Below are 17690 nucleotides of genomic sequence, written 5' to 3'. Positions count from 1 at the left end.
ATAATTTTAGCTTCCTGACTCATTGAAAATCTTGTATATGCATGCAGAGGGAATCTGGAAGCATTTCAAGATGTAAATTTCAAATTAAATTAACTGACATGCTTCGTAAGAAGACATTATAAAAATCTTGGAGAAACATTTTTAAATGCAGAAACAGGAAAATTTGTAATTCAAAAAGCATATGCATTTTTTAAAACATCTACTTGTTTGTACAATGGCTAAGGCTTTACAATGAGATTTAGAACATCATTTATTACATTAAATATAATATGAAGTAGATTTTGCAATGTATTTTACCTTTCTTTCATTCATGTCATCATTTTGGCCTTCATATTCACCCTGGAGAAAGAAAATAATTTAATAACTGACATAAAAGCAGAAAAAACTAAAGAAAAGTTTGGTTACCTGTTCCTACATTGTTAATTTTACTTTTAGGTCACAACTTGAAATGTACTTATATAAGAATTTTCTTATTAGAATCACACTTAGAAGAGATTTTCAATATCACAGCCAGCAAATAAGAATGTCTGTGAATGGATGTCACCTGAGTGACACCAGCAGAGAACTGGATTTTTTCATAGTGCATACGTACATCATGAAGTGGGTAGGCTGCATCATAAACATTGTTTGCTATTAATGTGCCAATGCCTAAAAGAAAAAAAAAATTCAGGTGGTCAACAGGCACAATTGAACAGAAAACATTATTACAGATTTCATTTCATGACATTCCAGAGGGGACAGACCTGTGTAACTGACAATATTCAGAGTGAGAATAGAGCCACATAGGAGTTCCTGGCTGTGGAAAATGTTTTTTTCAGAGAAACTCACTTCCATAAAGTGCTTTTTCTTCAGTGAACAGCACAGTGCAAAGACTCTTCTGACCATTTACTCACCCTGATAGCAAAGAGCCACGTGATTGAGGAGCAAAGCATCCAGAAGTCCTTCTTGAATCTTTACAGTGGTCAGAACTACAGATCCCACTGGCCAACAATTAAAAACAACCCCCACAAAAACTTCTACAGGAGTTTGTGGTTATGAAATTGTAGAATGGATTGGGTTGGCAGGACCCTAAAGATCAGCTAGTCCCTACCCCCAGGCACACCTTCCACTATCCCAGGTTGCTTAAAGCCCCATCCAACCTGGCCTTGGGCATTTCCTGGGAGTTTAGTTTTGCAAGGGAATTGCCAACAGCGACTGCAGCACCTGTAGATAGACACAAGATCCCTACTGGCTTTCAAGACCTGCAACTCTTACAGTAATTCCATCTTCAGTCTCTAGAGGTGAAAACAATTGTCCCATAAAAAGGCAACCAAAGATGAGTAATTTCTAATTATTAGTTATAGAAATAAATAAATAAAAATATATATTTATATATATTTATAAATAAATAAATAAATATATTTATATTTATTTATTTATTCCAGACCTCTCTGCTTTCAATGCCCAGAAAAACAATAACCAGCTATCATGTCTTTAGTGATGAAAAACATTCCATAGTCAAATTACACACTGTCCTGAAATATTTGGGAGAAACCTTCTAGTCAGAGATGCTAGACAGGCAGTACCAGTAAATGTCTCCCTTGATAGAAGGACAAGTACAACTACATGCATTCACAGAATCAGGAAATTATGCTTGGATACTATCAAGCCTGCTCCTGAAAACATCCAGTGTTTGGAAGTTTACAGTGGCTCAGAGTTATGCTAGAAGAAAATAATACTTCCTTGTATAATATCATAGGAGCAGAACCAGGTTCAGCCTTACACAGGTGTAAAAAAATCCATAAGTAAATGTGTTTGAAGTGTTATTTTCATAAAACAGGGCTATAAAACCAAAAACTGCTATAAGCGTTTCCATCATCACTGTTCTGCCTCTTGCGCAAAATAAGAAATGAACTCTAATAACAAAAGAAAAAAAAATTTTAAATCTATTAAACCTCTCCGGATGAGTGGTTTTAAGCTTAAGACCAGTGAGATGGGAAAGTCTTGGTGACATATGAAATAGAGGTCTTTTGGAGGAGGATCTCAGATGATCAAAGGAGTAAGTGAATTTAGGTCAAACATGATGCACAATCCTGTTTTGGCTACAGACCAGAAAGATGGAAAGGATGGAAATGTTAAAATAGTTATTCCATGTCAAATGAGCTCTTGAGCTGACCTGAGCTTGAAGTGCATCAGGCTGTATTTTCATGCTAGAGTTAAAAAAATTCCTGAGAAGTTATTACTAGTCCTTTGATCTCTAATGATGGCTTTTATTCCACTATAAACCAGAATAAGCTATTAAAGCAAAGAAAACCTTAAGTAAGAGGCAAATATCTCCATTGGTAAAGTGCTCTGTACCTTCCTATTCTGTCTTTGAGCTTCTCTCCAGTTTTCTCCGCAGCAAATTCCAAAGTCTCCAATAGGGTTCCCAGCACTCCAAAAAAATAAAGCAGCATTCCCCTCTATTGCCCCACTGGAGACTTTAGAGCAGATCAAAACATAGAACAACACCAAGTAAACAGTTTAAAAAGCAGCAACTGCCAAACAATGTTTTAGAAATTGAGAATGCCTGACATTTTTAAAACCATATTTTCATATTTTTTAAAGGAAACTGTGTGGCAGTGATAAATTTGAAAGTTTATACTGGAAAAAGGCAAGTGGTTTTGGTTGAAAAAGAAAAAGCATTTGGTGTGGCTTTCATTTTGTTATGCTTTTCACATAATTTCAAAAAAAAAAAAATTCTATCTCCTGTCCAAGGAAACCTAAATTAATCTATTTTCCTGTAACAAAAACACGTGTTATTGGAGCTTCCCTGTCCAATATCACACCAGGACTGTGCAAAGTCTTGCTGCAGCACATTATTTGCCAGGAATGTTACCATTGGACACTGTGATCTGTCCATAGGTGGTGAACTTACAGAAAGATTTCCAGAAAATATGTCAGGGAACACCATCACTTCTTTTCCATATGTGCCATGATCTCATATGGTGAGAGAAAAAGAGTATAGAAAAGAGTAGAGAAAAGAGAATATGTACACCTGTATAAATTCTGAACCTCAAGAAAATTAAATAAATTCTGAACCTCAAGCTCCAAGTATTTCAGCATTATCCCAAAAGTACCTTCAAAACAGTCATATTTAAATCATATATTTCACTAGGCAGCTCAGGGAGGTAATTTTTAAAGCTGAAGCAATAAAAATAATCTGGAAAGGTGAATTATTCAATTGAAATGGCAAGAAAAATATGGTCCCGCAAGAAATAATATAACATATTGCAGTTGACATCTGAATTTTCCAAAGCAGATCATACAGTAATCAAATCCAATTTTATAACAATTCATGAAATGTGAGTTATGTGCCAGATGCTGCACCTGTAGAAATGAAAAGCCAGCTCCCATTACCATCCAAACTGGACTAGAAATTATGATTTTATGCCTCAGAGAAAAAAAACCATTTAGTTCAATCTCTAATGTTTTTTTTTCTTTTGGGAAGATGTGCCAGCATATTTTCTGTCCTGCCAGAAAAATCAATATTCTGAGAGATACCTAAAAAATTCATTTCAAAAGAACACCTCTAATTCTCTTTCCTCCACCTTACCCAAGCCGTTTCTGGCCTTTGTAGATGTGCGCTTCAAAATTTCCCTCACCTGCAAAAAAGAACAGTGGGATAACACACAGGTCCTCTTTTAGCATGAATTTCATCATGGAATTAGCAATAAAACAAAGCTCTAAAATAGGTGGCTTGTGCAGTGTTCGTTTGCACAAATATTTCAATTATTTAGCAGATTTTATTAATGGATTATCTGCCCTAACATTTGTGGGCTAAAGCCTGCTGTGTTATGTCCTTATCTGAAGTATTTGAAGTATAAGAACTATATGGCAGGAAATCTAGTTAAAGATTAGGAGCAGAGCTGAAAAGAGCTTTGAACACTGAAGAGGAGTCAATAGCTTCACTGCAGAGCATTTCCCACTCCTGAACCACCATGCAGCTCCAGAAAGGAATTCCTTACATTCATATATGTCAGGAATTAGTGTTCGGCAAGAACACACAAATGCATATATTAATGAAATCAGCAAAGCTGAAACTAGGACACTCCCTGTAAATCTCATTCTAAACCCCACTCAGCAGAAAAAGACAAGGATATGTTATTTTTATTAACTTACTATTCGGCTGCGGGTTGCATTGTCAAAAAAGGTGTCTTTGTCTTTGATGTTATACCTAAAACATTGAGGAAAAAGAAAATCAGCTCTGTTTTAAGACATGGAAGCAACACGTAAGACAACATATAAAATTCTAATTTAGAAGTCCCTCAGAAACTACAGCTAATCAGCAAAGGAGATGTTTAAAGGGAATATAGATGACATAGTACAGCATAACAGAATGTGCTGTGTAAGACCCAGTCATTCACAGCTTTACCAGGATTGCACTGATCGTGGGCATAAAAAATGCAAAATTATTAGCTAATATAAAATGCCTTTGGGGCAAGAAGAACCTCTCTATTGTTTACAGAAGATGACCTTTTAATATATTTCTTATAACATCCCCTCAGCACAATAACATATTGAGGTTGTGTTAGTAGGTTTCAACCAGCCTGATGCAGATGTTCATTACTCTTTTCCTGGCCACTAAACAGTCAGCATTTCACTTGATTTGAAATAACCATTCCACCAGAATTATGCCTTCCCTTAAACCCCAAAATCATCATATATGAAATTAGCTTCCCAGTTTATTCTCCTACATCAATTTGACTCATATTCAGAATTAATTAAAATTGTCAGAGGGCAATAAATGAAATGGTGGGTCACTGTATTTATTACTGAATTTTATTTATTGGACATAAATACAAGGAGACACCCAGGAGGAAAAAAGAGTGTTTCATGTCAAGCTGGGCCCGGAAATATTATTCTGAGTGAAAGAGCAGGTGTCAAGAATTCCTTATCTGCATATTATTACCTGAGTTTTGATTGCTACAATAAATCTATCAAGATGGAAAATACCGCTGTATTTCTACTAAACAGGCAGTAATATCCTTAACCAAATAATCAGGAGTTTGGTGGGAGGATTTCTACATTTCAAGCTAAATATACTGAAATTTATTTGATGCACTGCTTCCAGTGCCTTATCCTACAGAAGTAAGAGGAACACCAGCAGAAAGTCTCTGCAGCTTGTATTTCTGTTAATCCACTGAACAAGGGACAATTTTGGACGTTCCCTCAGAATTTCCAGATATGCTTGATGAACTTCTGAATTTTGACTGAAATGTGGGAAAAAGAAATTACAACTTTGAAACAATTCATTCCAGCTTTCTTCGCTGTCCATCACATTTTAAAGTACTCACAAATATATTTTCTCTCTGGAAAATGGGTAGGACAAGGTTTTCATCTTGGTATCTTCTTGCTGTGGTACCTGGGGTTGCAGAGGTTCAGTCAATTTGCACCATATTTCATTTAACGTTTTGAGTATTCCCTTTTCTTCTGTGATTTCATACATCTGAGGAAATTAAACTGTACATTAGTATGTCCCTTTCAAAATTACACTAAAATAAAGGAAAAGAAATAATTTGCTGTACACATATGTTTAAACCTGTAATTAAAATAAGTGTCTTTTCTGAAGACACATTCCCATATAACTTTAAGCACCTGAATCCATATAGGTTGCAGTTCCAAAAAGTTCTTGTCCCTCACAAGCTAATTCCAGAAAAAAAACAACAAAACCTCAGTGCAGAATTATTAATACAAGAAAAAAGAAAACCAGTTCTTCACCCAGTGCTCCAGGTACCTGCTCATCTCACAGTTAAACCACCTGTCCAGAAGGATACTATTAAAATATAATAATATTAAAAACTTTACTAAAATCCAGGGAAAAAACAGTTACATCTACTACCTTCCTCTCATCCACTAGGCAGGGAACCTGATAGTAGAAGGATATATAATTAGTTAGCCAGGACTTTTCCTTTGTGAAACCTTATTGTCTGTGCCTGAGGAATGCTTTGTCCTTTAAATGTCTTTCTGCTGCAGTTGGTATGACTTCCTCCATAATTATTCCAAGTCCTGAGGTTGGAATATTAGGGATGTCATTTCCTGGCTCTTCTCTCTTGTAAATTGTAATAACACCGAGTAGCTCCCATTCAGCGAGTACCAGGTCCTTTGGGAGTGGATTGAACGGGTCCTGCTAATTCCTTCAGTACTCTGGGATCAATTCACAGGGCCCCGTGGACTTCTGGACATCCAGTGGATATTGATGCTCCCTTAAAAATGCAGTGGCCACAAATGGAAAGCCACAAACTGTTCCCACAGCTGCAGTCTTCTGCCTCAGGACCAGGCAGTCCAAGATAACCAATATTAAAGGCTGAGACAAAAAAAAAAAAAGCATTGAAGACCTAATTTTTCCATCTTCCCTGTTTTTCAGGTGACCATTTCCAACAAGGATTGGTCCAATATTTTCCTCACACCTTCTCTTGTTATTAACATACTTTAAAAAGTCTTTTAGTTGTGTGGCACAAGACAGGGCAGTTTGAACTCCAGACAAGTTTTGGCCTTCTGTGTTTTCTCCCTGAATAATCGAACCACAGCTTCCTGCAAGGCCTGGTCTTGCTGCTAGAGATGGAAAATTGCTTTTTCATCTCAAGCTCCATGAGGAATTACCTGTTCAATCAAGCACTCATGGAGCACTCAAAAGCAGATTCCCAGGGAGCAGTGCTGAGTAGCTCCCTGAGTGGTTTTGAGTTTACTCTCTTGAAACCTAGAGCAACAATTCTGCTGACCTTTTTTGTTCTCATTAGACTGAATATTTTACATTCAGCAATTTTGTGGTTGCTGTAGCTAAGGTGGTTGTGGTTGCTGTAGCCTCCTACTATCACATATCCCACGTCCTTCTCTCTTCAAAAGTATCCAGTCTGGGAGGGTATCTTTCCTAAATGGCTCACTGAATTCTTGTGGCAAAGTACTATCGTCAACATCCTTCAGGAATTTCTCAGACTTGTTGGTCACAGCAGTGCAGCATTCCCAATTAATGTTTGGGAAGTGGCCATTTCCCACAAGCACAAGAAATTTCTCCTGCTTGCCTATGGAATGATTCACGAGTCCTACAAAACACTCAATGACATCTGCCTTGTTTTGCATCCCCTAACCCTCACCCAGAAGATGTCAGCCTTATAATCCCTTAACTGCAGCTATTCCATACAGGAATACTGCCCTCCCAAACAGGACAACTGGCTATCTCTCCTGAACAGCCTTTATTTCCCTATCCTAGCACTCCAGTCACAGGATTCAATCCCCCAAAACTCACTAAAGCCAGAGACATCACAGCTCTGGCCACAGAGCAGCCCTCCCAGTTGTTCCTCTTTGTTTCCCATACTCATGTTTGAGCCTGGCACAGTCTCACTCACCAAAAGAGCTTTGTCATCACATCCAGAACTTTGGACATAGTTAAAAGGGCCCAGAGGGTATCTTTTCAAAGCATGTCTTATTGAAAGATTATTTAAAACTGAACGTTTGAGGAAAAAAATATTTACAACCAATTAGTGTTTAGAGGTGGATTAATACTTTCCCCTGAAAATGCCTTTTTTTAAATGGTTTAATACGATCCTTGAATAAATAAAAATAGCATCACTGAAAATACCCAAGGCACCTTGAGAGCAATATTTTGTATCTTCGAACAAAATCAGAACTTTCCTTTTAGTGGTGACTGGACGAATTTTTTATTTTATATTGCCAAATCCCCAAAATGCAAGATTTCAGTTTTTTCAAAGTGGATTTTTTTTCTTTCAAAGGAAATTCCTCTTTCAACTGTTTTTCATTTAAAAAAAAACACCTAAACCCTAGGATATGAATAGAAGTTTCCTTTCAAGCTTGTTTCTGGTAATGCTGCCATTTCTACAGCTAGAGGTAACAGAGGATTTTTTCTCCCAATCAGAGGAGAGAGGGGGGATGCAGAATTGTTGTGAATAAGGAGGGTGCCATCAGAGATTATCAGCTCCTGGACAGACCTTAACCCAGGCCAAAATTATGGCAATACTCATCAATTAAAATAGTGTAAAATTTACTTTGGTGCATCTGCAAAAAACTTGGGGGAGAAAATTCCCATGAGAGCAGAAGGAGGGAGAAATAAGCAGGCACTAAAAATGCATAAAAGGAATTCATTTTGGAAGAGATCAAAGAGAGGAGTTGAATATGTAGAAAATTTCTAGGGGTACTGTAGCTGTCTAAAACCTACTCATTTTCAAAGATTCATTAGAAACATCCTTTTTTTTTCCCCTGGGATGAAACACATTGAGAGTATGCAAGATTGATTTGGCCTGTCTTCTGATAATGACAGGTTGTAACAGCATGAAATGTGAACCAGAATGAAGATTTCGGTGGGTGAAAACAAGATGAAAAACTCAAACAAAGATCAAACAATACAGTTGGAGAAAACAAAATCAATTTTTCCTTTATTTCTAATGACAATGCAAAGAATTAAATGTTCTTTAGTGCAGTTGATGAGTATCACTAACTAAAAGCACAAGGCAGTTCCCCTGACTCTAGTGGAGTTGTTAACCAATGGACTAAATAATTTCAGGAACACAGATTGAGGGATTTGCTACTCGGAATTTACCAGCAGGTTTGCCAGTAACTCTGCTGAAAAGAGACAGAAAAGAAGAGTGAGCTGAAGTTTTAGTGACAACAGGCAGGTCTGAATTCACTAAGTCATTGATACCAAAAAAACAGATTCTCTGGGGAGAGCTTCTCTCTCTTTGGAGAAGTCTTAAGACAGTGACAACTTTCATACGATCTTTCACATTACCCTTCACCTTTGAGAGAATATCCTTGACAAAAATCCAGACAGCTCCTGCCTTCTCAGCTTTCAAAGCCCTCCTTAACACTCACCTCTGTCATCACCCTCCTGAATACAGTCCATCAGCCAGCTGCCTCTGTTAAATACAGCTCCGAACAGTAAATCATCTCAAAAGATTTGGAAATGTGAAAAATAAGTCTGACAGTTCATTTTCTCTGATTTTTGAAACAAAGTATCTCCATGGGCTTCTATACACTTAAGGATGATTCTGATCCCTGCTCCTTCAATCATAAAACATATTGATAGAAAATGGGAGATATTTACCTTTTTAGTGGGCATTTTTATTTTAAGGAGTTCTGCTTCTCGACTGAGGACTTGCCAAGGCGCATGTATACGGACAAAACTCAGTCCTTGGCTCTTGTTCTGAAACATAAAAAAAGGAGAAACAATGTACTTAAATACTCTTGAACACAATGCAGTGCTAATATCTCGAGTTGTCAGCTCCAACTAAATCATTCATCAGTAGGCAACAATCACAGGGAATAACCAACTTCTGTTACAACAAAGTGATATTTTCCTTAAAAGCTGAATCTTTTATGCTCTAAAATCCATTAAGCTACTGCCTGCAGTGTAGCTGTGTGTGCACCAGGATGACAGAAAGCTAGAGGTCCAGATTTTGGAATTATGTAAATGAGAAATACCCAAGATCTGCTTTTTTTGTACATTGATATTTTAGAAGGGATCTGATTTCTTTAGTGGGCCTTTGTGTCCATCTGAACCAACAAGATAAAAAAAATTTCTCCTGCTCTGGTTGGGCTTCACTTTAGTTCTCATTTTCAGTCTTGCCCAAGTATTTTCCAGACACTTCATCAGATTAGTGGTTCCTTACAGGGAATCAGGCCCAACATTTGTTGCCCTAAATATCTGCAGCTGGAATAGTAAACCTAAAGAAAACATAAAAATTTAACTTCTGAACAGAGATATGAGCCTCATGTTTATGTAAATGATTGGTTATGCTGGTCAGAAGCATAAAATGCCCAAAAGAGCTTTGGCAGAGCCAGTTGTTTGCAAGCCATGCAAAAGATGTCCTGGTAGCACATCTGAGCTACAGAAAGGAATCCTGTGAGCAGAAAGCAGCACCCCTGAGAAAAACATGAAAATTAAATGAAGACAGTGTTTTCATCAAGGCACACAAAGAAATTGTACCAGTAAATCACAGGGATAAATGCTTGCTGTGGAAATGTAGGGAAGAAAAGTTGGGAAGGAGATTAGAAAGTGAATATCAGAGAAATCAAGGCAATGACCAGCTGTCACACCATCTCCCATACTGCACCTCCTCTTGGAGGGGATTTCCTTGACAAAAATCCAAACAGTTCCTGCCTTCTCGGATTTCAAAGCCCTCCTGAAAACTCTCCTCTGCCATCATCCTCCTGAACACAGACTGTCAGATGATATCCTTTAGGGAAAGACACGGAAGTAAACACAAGACTTTCAGGAGGAATTTCTTCACTGAAAGGGTGGTCAGGCATTGAAAGAGGCTGCCCAGGGAGGTGTCCAAGGAATAACTGGATGTGGCAGTGCTCTGGGCTGGATGACAAAGTGGTGACTGGTCAAAGGTTGGACTCAAAGATCTTGGGAGGTCTTATCCAACCTCCATGATCCTGTTATTCAAAGGTTTCATTAAGGCCAAGATTAATGATCTTTGTGTGGCTGCTTCCATCTTTATGTAAACCCCAAACATGTGTTTGCTGAATGTGTCCTTATGCTTCCTGATTAAAAAAAATATAAAAAGTTAGATGGAAATCCTAGAATTAGTGCAGTCATTTCGCTCTTTTTTCCCCTACAGGTGCAACATGAATGATAAAAATCACTCCCTCATCTTCAGCTAACATTTCTTCAGTGGACCAATACTATTTTAGAGAGCAGAATGAGCTGCAGAATATCTCTTCCATCAGTCCACTGGGGAAGTCAGCTTTAAGAGAAGGAAGGAAAAATTTACTGGGCATGAGCAGATGTTCTGGTAATTATTTGCTGAAAATAGATTAATAACAGATGAGAGGTTAAATTTTAGTGGGTGAAGATCAGGAGTTTCTTCTGAGTTTTTGGCTAAAATCAAGCACATATCCCTGTCTGGGGGATTATATTACATGTTGGCAAGAGGAAGGACAGTGTGATCTAATTGGTTGCTTCCACCTCAAGCTCATATGACTACACAGATTGCAAATTAGGCAAATAATTTGATTGAAAAGACCAGATGAAGAATATGACCCTTGCATATTTGAACAAAAATAAATTGGAAAGTTGTGCTGTTCATGAAATGATATCAGATGATGAGGAATCACACCATTAAAAATCTTTAAAAAGCTTGAAAATCACCCCATGATGGGAAATTAGGGTAATTTTAATAAACACTAATGCAAAGTAAATAAAGTAGGGAAAACAGGACTAGGTGGCTCCTGCTGCATGGTAATCAAAAGATGCAGAACAATGGGCTGCTGGGTGTTCACCTTGAGATTACTAGAACCACATCTCCCACATCTTTCTTATATTCAAATTAATCAAAGAATTTTAAAATAAATTTGAAACCATCAATTTAATATCATAGCTCAAGAGATGAGCCATCTAGCTCATTTTCTATGGGCTCACCAAAATGAAAACCTATAGGACTACTCCTTTGGTAGGATTCCTTTCCCCACTTTTCCAGGCTTCACCTGCAGTAGTTCCAGGTGTCTTTAAATGCCCTTTTTTCCTTATGACGTCTGGCAAGGATCTGCTCAATTAGCTTCTACCCAGAGGGCTTCCTGTGTTGCAAATATCTCCAAAAGTTAGAACTTGCTTTTCTGCTTGCCAGAGTGGATTTACAACTGCTTACTGGAGACACCCCCCTAACTGCTGTCCTCTGGTTAATTGCCTGAAATGATAATTGTGCACATGCTCATCACTTTGATCTAATGAAATGCTGTCAGTCTTCTATTTTGAATGCTCAGAATCACTCCTGATGATTCATTGTACTCTGGATGTGTCACTAAAGCCAACATGTAGTGCTGGCAAACACTGGTTTTGTTAGACCATTCACTTGTTATTCAATACAGCCATCCTTAATCGAGTCCTTTTTCACTTGCAGCTGATGTCCCACAAGACTTTATCCTTGGCCCTGCATTGTTCCATGTCTCTATCACTGCACTCTCTGATTATATTATTTAAATTACGAAGGATTCCTAGGCAGATGACAAACAGATTTGTTGCTTTCATGATGCCTTTTTTCCCCTGTCAAATCTATATTCCATATTACAGACTTCTTCCAATAAGTTTCAAGAGTGGAAATTTTTCAATAAATTCATTCAGAATTATTCAAGATATATTTATATCTTGGCTGCTTCTCTGTTTTCTGAAGTTGAATTCGGTTTTCCCATTCCAATCGGAAAGCTCAGCATTAAAGTCAAATGGAAGAAAATCTGGAAGGTCTGCTTTGCTTTTCAATCAGCACATGAAGAAAAATGTATTGGGTATTTCTTTCAGTTTATCATGATTCTTAGCAGTCTAAAGCAGGGCTTTAACAGCAGCCTATATTGATTTTTTTCTGTCTTGGACTGGAAAGGTATAGGCTGAATAAAAGTCAAGTTTCTCCAAAGAAGTCTTTTTCTATCTTTCTTGCCTTAACAGTAAAACACATGAGGATCTGAATCAGCTGCAAGTCTAAGATTTATTGCAAACGTATCACCATCAAGGTCACAGCAGAAAAAAATGCATGATAACTACAGAAATTCTCTTCTCATATAGATATATATATAAAGTGATTATTCTTTTTATTGGAAGCTGAACGTTCTGAAACATGGCTAGACAAGCATAACTAATAAAACCTAAATTTATTTAGGCACCTCTAACGTGAGCTAAATCATATGGTACTAAAGGCATCAGGTTTGTCAGTCACTATCAAGCCAAGAAAGGGCAAAACCAATGATTTTATTTTGGAAGAGCCTACGGCTATTTTTTTTATGGTGAGTACACTGTTCCTAGGAACTTTGCAAATACAGAATTCATTGCTGAAAGCTACAGCTTAGTAAGTATTTATCAGCATTTCCTCATCAGGAAATCACTAATCACTCCATATTTAAGGAATACAGTTTATAAATAATTTACATATTAAATAAATAGTTATTTTTAAATACTACTCCAAAGAAAAAAAAATCTGCTGTGTATCTTAATAGGAAGAAAATTAACACCAAAAGGTAGAAAGCAGCTGAAAATAAGTTATTAACTAATGTCTAAGGGAGTCCAGGGAACTGCCAATCTTTCTAATGATTTTTTTTAAAAATGTGCATAGGAAATGGAAAAGGCATAAATCATAAAACCTGAAGCATGTAAACTTCTTAGAAAAAGAAAACCCAAATAACTGAACTTTAAACATTTTATCCTTCAGTGATTATTAAATGGACAGAAAAATACTTGGGAGCAATATTTTAATGGCTCCAGTTAATATAATGAGACAACACTGGGAAAGCAACAGTGAAACAGTTTGCAATGAGGAAAAGACAGGTCCTATTAGCTTAGTAAAAGTAATCATCTTCCCATTAATTCCATCACCAAATGGATCCATCATGTCTGCAAAGGCAATTGTTCAAAATTAATGTCTGCTCTCCTGATACCAGCCCTGGAAATCAAGGCAAATACCAGAGTGGTGTGGTAGTGCAAATAAAAAGCAATTTCTTGTTATTATCCCAGAACTGTGGTCACCTTCATTTCACAAGAGCAGAGCCAAGTGCTGAGCTGTTGGCCCCCAGCACAGGTAGCATTGGATTGCATGACACAGCACTGCCAGGTTCAGGGAGACACTGTAAAAGTGGCTGTGTTTTCTGCCAAATAGATTGAATTTCTATCTGTGAAACAGTGTGATTCTGTTCCTAGAGCTTTGTGTCCAAGATACAAAATCAGTTCATCACCAATGATAGTGTGGGCCAGTTCCACTAGGAAAAGGAAGTGCAGGGCATTGGTCCAGGTGAGACAATACCCAGAATGTCCTGACATGGACATCTCAGTCCAGAACAACTCCCCACTCATGTTGGCTTTTAGTAGAGGCTGTATCCTATAATTGTAGGCTGGTAATTTAATTCTGCCTCTCAGTCTATGAAGACAATGGAACTTCCCTCTATCAAAAGGCTTATGTGAAGATAAATATGCTCCAGATTGAGAAGTGCTCAATCAAGTGCAAAATAAGTGCTCAAAATAAGACAAGAAACTAATAAGACAATATGGCTATATATTATGCATCTTATCATTTTCATATTTGCCTTCACATAACCCTTTTACCCTTGCCAAACTTTCCCCCTTCTATTTCCATTATTTCTCCAGGGTGTAGATTTACCTCAGTGCATGGGTACACAGACATGCTCAAGACCTTAAGCAATGCTGCAATAATGTACACATTTCAACAGTTCACTTTTCTCTTTCTTAATTTCTACCAACAGTGATGGTGTCAGTATCCTGTTTATTTTGTTCTCTTACTCCCACCTGTGAACATAAACAGTTAGAGAATATAATAGTGTGTATAAGCATAGAACAGAACACCTGGTCATGAAAGATCTGGCCAAAACATCTAAAAGAACCCTATATAATCTAATTTTCTTAGGTAAAGCACTGTGGAATGAAACAGTTGGCTTTGCTCATCCTTTGCAATGTTTCCTCATGGCATTACAACCTCTCCAACCAAAATCTTCCCACTCATGTACAGACAGGAAGTGTCTCCGAATGGAAGATGATACAGGAAGCCTAAAAACACAGGTGTGCTTCACCAAAGAAAATGGAAATTTTTAATGGCAAGGAACAGAATGAAAATGAGCTGCCAGAAACTCAAGCACAAATGTAGAATAGATTGATAAATCTGGCAGATAAAACAAAAGAAAAAACCCACGGCACAGACCTGTGCATTATTGCAGTGTTCAAAGCAGGCTCTACAGGCAGGTGAGTAAAAAATATGCCAGGATGGTCATTAATTTTAATTCTTTGTAAATACACATTTTGGATTAAAAATTACTGCACTTTCAACAATAATTTCCAAATGTCTATCTCCTTCCTCTAGTCACTACAGCATAAGAGGTATGACTTTCAAACATAAAGCAAAATCATCTCTAATCATTTAGAATAACTTTATCAGCAAATTTTTCCTGTGTCAATGACATAGATTTCTTCCTATGAAAGCCTGGCTCAATTTCAACACATATTCTGAGATTGAATACTGTAAATAATATTAATAAAATGTAAAATTGAGAGCCTCCTCACACAAATCAAACTGCCTCACAGAGGAAGGGATGACTGTGTCTTCTCTACCACCTCCTGTATTTTGGCAGTGTCAACTGAAAATCACATAATCAGCTGGCCTGGCTACCTTCAGTGCCAAATTAGCTAAAAAATAAGCCAATATTCTGTGGAATACATCATATCAAACTTTATTATCAATAATAAAATCAACAAACAACTTGAGGCCAAAGAGTTAAAAAGGGCATTATGTAATTCCTCTTGAGGGAATGAGACTCACTAATCTGCACAGAGATTTATGGCCTAAACAATTTTCCAGATGAAGCAGCAAGATTATGGAAGTCAATCTTTAGACCAGATAACAGGCATGTACTCAGTGAGGGGATTAATCAAACAGAAACTGAACCCTCATTCTAGCAAACTCAATTTCAAGGAAAAAGGGGATTTGGAGAAAAAAGAAAAAAAATTCAAAATACTTAGGCCACCAATCTGAAAAAAGGGAGGAAAGGTACCTTAAAATATTGCTTCATCACTCCATAGTTGATCAACAATCATATGAAGGGACGATTCGATTTAGTGTTGAAAGATTTTAAAGTTCAATTCGTTCCTAGCAAATATACTTTAGGGGGTGTTCTGTAATTGGAAAGTGTTAACAGATGGTACAAATGCATTCAGTTTAATAAGAGGGCTCTCCTAATCAGAGGTTACAAGCTTTTCCAGGATGGTGTGGCCCTTCGAGGTCTCCCTCTCCAAAGATCAGTAGCAGTAAAAGGAAGGTTGGTTGTATTTGCATGGGCTTGATTGGGAAGATAATCAAGGATAATCAGAGTATCTGGGCTGGCTTTTTTGCTGGCAGGAAACCCAAAATTGCCCTAGACAGCCACAGCCTCACTGCAGACAGGGAGAAATGGGGGAGAGTCAGGGGCAGTCCCACAGCATCATCATGTGATTTATTTTGGATAAGGCAACAGGTCCCGGGGTGGAGAAATAATCAGTGAAACAACAAGAAACTGGGTAGGAGGAGAACCTGCACTGCTGGAAAAAAATAAAAAGTCACTAAGGGGATTTTGCAGTGTTAGCAGTATCCAACATCAGCTTAAGTGGCCTGGAGAAAGATAAAGCAAATGAAGTTTTTCAGGGAAGCAAGGATAAGGGAAGAGTCTGAAAAATTGTAGAAAATCTTTTTAAGAGCCTGAACAATGGCAAAGAGCTCTCAGTGTAAATAAATATAAAGCAATACCTGTGGGTTAAATCTAGATACACACAATAAGATGCTGGGCTCTGATTTCACCTATATTGGTCAGTAATGACACTCGAGGTTGCAACAGAAAATCCTTTGAAAAATAGTAGCTCAGTATTTTCTAAGAACCAAGAAATAAAGTAAAGCTTACATTTTATGAGGAAAGGTACAAAGACTAAGGAAAAAACCCATTCAAACATAACAGTATCCACATCTTGAACTCAGTGTGCACTCTCTGCCTCCTCACCTCCAAAGAGATAAGTTAGACCAAAAATGGGTTCAGAGGACCCACAAAAGCCTTGTTATGGCATCTACATAAGAATCACTGAAAAGACTGAGACCTTTTGTTCTGGAAACTTGAGGAAGTTATTGTGGAAGTCTATAAAATCCTGCATGATAAGGGGATGGTGTGTGGATGGACTACCTGGAGTCTCTTTCAGAGCAAGCACTACAGGGCCTCAGACAAAGCCAAATTAAAAATCAACAGAAGGACATAAACATGAATGCAGCAGGGAAGTACCTCTAGCTTGTGGGTGCAAAAACTGAATAGCATTTTAAGAAGAAACTGTGCCAGACTTTGGGATGGAGATCCCCAGAAGGTTCCTAGGTGGGCAAACAACATCTCATGGGGGAAAGCAGCTGAGTTGGACATAGCTGTCACCAGCAGAACATCAGAGTAAAAGCATCACAAAAGTTTGCAGCATTCCTGCTGTTTCCTAAACATTTTATCACTGCAGCTGTTGGAGACCCTGCACTACACTGAGGGAATCTCTCCCACCACAGGATCATTTCATGGTAGTATTGCCAATACCTGGAGAAGCAGTTCCCAGCCAGCGAGGCACAAGCCTGCTCCAGCTGAAATGTGGAGCTGAGGAGCTCTGCTGGGTGTTTGCAGGCTCTGCAGGTGATTAGAATGCAGCAAGAGCAGCAGCAGCCTTGAAATCTGAGCAATTCATCAAGCAGAGATAAATAGTTGCTTGAAATTTTGCAGCTGAGAGGAGCATGAGAAGCTTGGCAAATGGGCTGGGACTCAGTGTCCAAGAAATACCTCACTTGTAGATGGAAATTGCAGCATTCGAATATTTCTGTAACTTTAGGGGACCCAGCATCCTCAGCTAATGTGGTACCAGGGCTCAAAACAGTACCTTCCCACAGGAGCATGGTAATCACTGAAATCAGCCAGTAAATGGACAATATTGCATTTTCTGGAATGTTAATTAGCCAGCACATTCTAGTGATCTCTACAGAACATGCTGCATTATCAACACTTTTGAAAACCAAGCCTCAATACACTCAGTTCCCCAAAAATATGGTCCAGAGGGAATCACTCAGTAGATATCGGTATAATAACTATTACAACACATACTTTTTTCATCCATCCTGGCAGTACTGCTCTCTGCATGCCCTAAACTCTGTTGGCTGGATTTAGCTCTCATCTCCATCACC

At 37.9% G+C, this 17690-nt stretch overlaps 1 protein-coding gene across 3 annotated transcripts in view; it reads right to left on the bottom strand.

The window, feature by feature from the left end:
- ANO2 (anoctamin 2) overlaps positions 1 to 13751 on the bottom strand; it is a 114594-nt gene extending 100843 nt beyond the window's left edge. For all 3 annotated transcript variants that reach the window (XM_068190573.1, XM_068190574.1, XM_068190575.1), the window contains exons 1-7: positions 13487 to 13751; positions 9077 to 9175; positions 5316 to 5467; positions 4141 to 4195; positions 3575 to 3623; positions 593 to 648; positions 298 to 339 (exon numbers count right to left, since the gene is read on the bottom strand). In XM_068190573.1, the coding sequence (XP_068046674.1) occupies positions 298 to 339; positions 593 to 648; positions 3575 to 3623; positions 4141 to 4195; positions 5316 to 5467; positions 9077 to 9175; positions 13487 to 13555 (522 nt within the window). In that variant the 5' untranslated portion in view covers positions 13556 to 13751. The remainder of the gene's footprint in view (positions 1 to 297; positions 340 to 592; positions 649 to 3574; positions 3624 to 4140; positions 4196 to 5315; positions 5468 to 9076; positions 9176 to 13486) is intronic.
- Between the last annotated feature and the right edge of the window lie 3939 nt (positions 13752 to 17690).

Source organism: Anomalospiza imberbis, chromosome 5 (assembly GCF_031753505.1).
Source record: "Anomalospiza imberbis isolate Cuckoo-Finch-1a 21T00152 chromosome 5, ASM3175350v1, whole genome shotgun sequence".
Lineage (NCBI taxonomy): Eukaryota > Metazoa > Chordata > Aves > Passeriformes > Viduidae > Anomalospiza > Anomalospiza imberbis.
The sequence above is the reverse complement of the archived record's forward strand: the minus strand, read 5'-3'. Positions and strand labels throughout refer to the sequence as shown.